General features: G+C 37.7%; 1 protein-coding gene across 1 annotated transcript; it reads right to left on the bottom strand.

Annotated features, from left to right (window-relative positions):
- Window positions 1-725: 725 nt before the first annotated feature.
- On the bottom strand, window positions 726-4097 carry ciao2a (cytosolic iron-sulfur assembly component 2A). The gene is made up of 5 exons (XM_030773969.1): window positions 3940-4097; window positions 3454-3618; window positions 2299-2348; window positions 1809-1854; window positions 726-1660 (listed from the first exon to the last, which is right to left on the bottom strand). Exons 1-5 carry the CDS (start codon window positions 4061-4063, stop codon window positions 1560-1562), a joined length of 486 nt encoding a protein of 161 aa, XP_030629829.1. The 5' UTR covers window positions 4064-4097; the 3' UTR covers window positions 726-1559.
- Between the last annotated feature and the right edge of the window lie 651 nt (window positions 4098-4748).

Genomic DNA, 4748 nt, shown 5'->3' with positions numbered 1-4748 from the left:
CATTGTGAAACTTTCAATCCAAAAATTAATAACTATATTCCTGAGGGAGGAAGAGAGTATCGTTAGTTCGGGATGTAGGCATAGAGAAGATAAAATTATCAAATGATTACAAGGGCAAATTACCCATCTCAATCAACTACTCTGACCCCCATATGCGCAATAAACAAATAAGCTTAACCCACTTATTTCATTGCCAACAATTCCTGTTTGCTTGAAGTGTCTCATGACACAGGGGACCGCTGAAAAAATAAACTAGACTTAACATGGGAAGTTCCATGGGCTTTGTTGTTCTCACTCAAGACAGTATAAACCCTACATTAAAAGCTGCACTGTGGAGAGCTGTGTTTTATGTTCATTTGATGTTGATAAAAATGGATCCGGAATTGGCGCACACAGATTACCAGTATGCGGAGTGTGCAACAATAAAGTTTAAATTGGGCACAGTTTGTTTGAGTGTGGCTAATACTTTGTTTAACTGCTTTCACTTTCATCTTGACAAACACTGCAGTCATCTCTTGCCCTGATTATTTCTGCCTCTCACTGGTGTACTTCCTTGATAAGGACAAATGTTCAAAAAAGGTGGAAAGGAAGCCTTCAAACTATTACTGTTTCATGTTTACATCTGAAAATTGAGGGGGGCAGAGATAACTTTTTGAAAAACAGCTTCATTTTCTAATACCTACAGCTCAGATTGATCAAAAAAGCCATATAAACAAAGCTTTTCAGTAAAATACTTTATTCCCATTGTCTACAAATATATGAAACACATTTAGTTACAAAATCAATCCAGTAGAAGCTACACAATTCACAATTATAAGGAAACAGCACACCTCAAAAACAACAGTGATGTTCATTTTCTGGAAAGAATGGTGTGACCTGGTGAGAGTGCAAGTATAAGAAGCAGGCCACCCAGCAACAGGGTAATACAGGGTAATACATGCCTCAGACTGTATAGTAAGGTAGAACATAACAGCTGGTGAATTTTTATGTCTTTATGATTATTGTTATATTGCTGTGATTCACTTGCTCATTCAGGTGGGTCTTTAAGAAGGCTGCTTGTCAATGTGGCATCTCAAATTACACATAGCAGAAGTTTTTCTTTTATAAAAAATTTGTTCGAAGAACTCGAGCAGGAAGTTGCTGTTCTCTCCAGTCGAGCTTCAAGCTTGAGGGAGTTTCCTCCAAGACTCCTTCTTCAGCTGGGTGACGTCAGAAACAAACGACTAAGCCGTGAGATTCTAACCTCATAAACTTTGGCTCTCTCAGAAAAAAAGACTTGTGATAAGCCTGAGTTCCACTCAGAAATTCCTACTTTCCAGTTCATTATGCTTGAATGACAAGAGACTACAATTGCGGTATGAGAGCCTTCAATTAATGGCACAGGTCTTGCTGCCACTACTAACAACTGTGCCTGCTATTTGCAAAGTAAAGACAAAGGCCAGAGAGTGCTCTATTAATCCTTACTTATTCCCCAGTCTGTCAAAGCAAATTTATTTGAGAAGCCATGCATTCAGGCTATGATTGGGATTTTTTTTGTTTACACAGATGGGAGGGAAGACTCAGTCGTCAGGTTCAGTAACACACTGTTCTACAATCTCCCGCAGGTTTGGGTTTTCCATGGCTGCTGCTACTCTCTCCTTATCATTGATCTGTTTGTTAACTGTAATGTAAATAAAAAACAAAGGAAATAAGTTACCCATGCCGGAAAACTTCGTCTCAACACATGCACTTTTAAAAGGGAAGCATTTATTTTTATTTCAAGTAAAACTTTGAATGATGCAGATGAAATCAATTTGTTTGATACTTACTGTCTTCTTCAGTAGAATGGGTTCCCTCAGAAATGTAAATTTCCAGCTGTTTGGAGAGGGGAGCAGAGAGAAAGAGAAAGATATAACAGGTAGAGTCTTTATGACTTGAAAGAAAGGGGAGATAGTTGTTAACATAATTTTCTTCATGAGAAACTAGCCTTAAGGAGAAGAAGGTCTTGTTTTTGAGTGTATTCATCATCTTTTCATTCTAAAGTCACCTCACATCAAACCAGTGCCACTCAAACAGAACATTAAATACTCCTGCTTACCACTATATTTTCATTTATTTTCTCCGCTAGAGAATGTTCCAAAAATAAAACATGAAACACTGCAGCATTTAAGCTTTTCTAAGAAACTGAGATATCTCAGTAACTGAATGTTCTGGGTTTTTTTGTTTGTTTGTTTGTTTTTAATTTCACATCATAAAGACATATTTTCTGTATAACAGCTTGTAAAACAGTGGGGTTGCATTTTAATTTCTGCAACATACCTTGTGTTTAAAAGGAAGGCACCTTTGCAGTTTAACCTGTAAGCAAAGGCCTGAAACAACATAAAAAAAATGCCAGGATATTAGTGCCAGGATATTAGTGACCTTAGACTTACCAGCTTGTAATATATGTATACACCATCAAAGCAGCATGCTGTTCTGGGGGTGCTAATAAGCCCTGAGGGAAACTTGGCTATAAGTAAACAACAGACCTGAATAAAGTTCAGGTTTTTGACTCAGGCAAGCATGTGAGACAGTCAATTAAACTGCCTCCTGCCGCAGTCTGTGATGAAGAGAATATTAATAGATTGTCTGAACTGGAGGCAGCTGAGGTGGAGGCAGCTGAGGACAGTTCCTAGGAAACTCTAGGCTGGCTGTAACCACATGTCTGATGTTAACGGCAGATTTTTTTTCCTTCAATGTCACAGTTAATTAGTGTTTTATAGTGCTTTATTTTTACAGCAAACATCCAAATCCCAAGTGTCTTCTGGGATATTCAATTTCATCATTCATTTTTCTCTATTCCAGGGGTGTTCCACGATTGAGCAATGATTTAATTTATTTCAGGGTTTTCCTGTTCGCATGGGGAGCCTGTTATTACACCCTAGAGGAGAATTAAGTGACCAGAACCTTTTCAATTTAAGATACAATTCACTCAGTAGTTTTGTAATCCTGCACTGCTTCCCAAACTTCATTTAAGGCAAGTGGCCCACTCAGTAAGGTTTTATATATGGCATGTATTGTATCTATGGCAGGTAACATATTGGTCATATAACATTATGTTCCTCATGCTGGGATATACTATTAATGCTAATACGAATAAGTTTTAGAAAACAGATTGGAGAATCTAATATTACGAAATATGCTATTGTGTAACTTCTCTGTGTGTCAGCTCTGAACTGAAAATGCAGTAAAAGTGACGTAGAACAGTATTAAAACAATGTGATCGGCTCTGCCACTTTAATCGTTTTAAGCCTGAATTAACTGACAATGATTTCATTCAATCAAAATGTTACTAAAAATCAGCATTCATGTGATTCTTAGTGGAAGAAATTCTAGGTTATTTATTACGCAGATCTCACTCTAAAATGTTTACCGTCTGGCGCTTCACTTGTAGCATGACAAAAAATAACCGTTTTTCTTATCGTTTCAACGCACCTATCAAGGTCGCCAACGAGCAATGTGGCACTGTTGGTGAGAACTTAATAATGATAAGGTACTCCTCATCTCCAAGTTCCTGAACTTCCACACATTTCTCAGACACAACGTCCAATTCTTCCAAAGTGTTGGGTTTCTCTGGGTCCCGAATTGTGCGAATCACATCTGCAAAAGCAGACACAGTAGACAGATATAATTATTAGCCACGCTCGCAACTGCTGAGTAAACTCGTCAATATTATTCCTGCTTCCTCGTTTTGAGAAATGAGCGTGACGGATGTGACTTGCCAAGCCTGCTCTTGACAATCGATAATTCGTTTTGTAAATATCTAACTTACAGTAGAAGAGGACTCTCACCGGTCAATTCACTATTACAATATTACATCTAAGTTAGGTAGCAACCCTTGTCTGAATTAGTGTAGACCGTGACGTTACTAGCTAGTTAGCAAGCTCGTCCTCAAGTTATATGATAAACATAATCAGTTACCATAAACTTCAAGTGCTTTCTCCTCCATCTTGTTGGTCCCTTGTGCATTCTTGTTGACAACGAGTCCCGAGAACTGTAATACCTTGGTTACTGTAAATGTTACAACACTAGAAACGATTTCCATCTTTCAAATAGCGCCATACTCGTTCAGTGTGTTTGACTTTGAAGTATGGATCTTGGCTAATATCGCCAAGATACAGCACTACAGGATCTAATCCAAAATATATAATGATTGACGCATCTGTACTGTAGATGTCGGGAACAGACGATTCATATTACCACAACTCAGCAAAAATCGCGTCACCGTTTTACTTCCTAAATAGTTCCTATTTCTGCCCCGACAAAAGTAGACGATAGTAGAGTTAAAGTATTGTGACCTCGAATTCACTCGGACACCATTTCAAAAAGAGAGAGAGACAACTTCAAGAGATAATTAAAATTAAAATGAAGACATATGAAATTCTTGACACTCTGATAGTTTTACAAGATGTTCTAGCTTTGTGATAATACTGTTATTGATTGCTTTGGCTTTGCTCACTTCCTTAATACCGCTACCCCATTGGTCACACTGTGCCAGGTGATCTGTTTTGACATGTGATTATGAGGATGTACTTGTGTTTTGGGGAGGAGAACAAGGTCTTTTTTTATTATTAAGTTTAGGTAAATTTGGAGTGTTTTGTGCTCTAACAGTGACGGGATCGTAAGATGTTCATCCATATATAATCGTTGTAACTGATGGAACGTTAGACATTTTATTGTTAACAGTGTTATATTCTAAGCTGCTTTTATCGGTATTCGAAATGATAAAG

The sequence above is a fragment of the Chanos chanos genome, chromosome 5 (genome assembly GCF_902362185.1).
Source record: "Chanos chanos chromosome 5, fChaCha1.1, whole genome shotgun sequence".
Lineage (NCBI taxonomy): Eukaryota > Metazoa > Chordata > Actinopteri > Gonorynchiformes > Chanidae > Chanos > Chanos chanos.
Note: the sequence above shows the minus strand (reverse complement) of the source record. Positions and strands in the feature narration are given on the sequence as shown.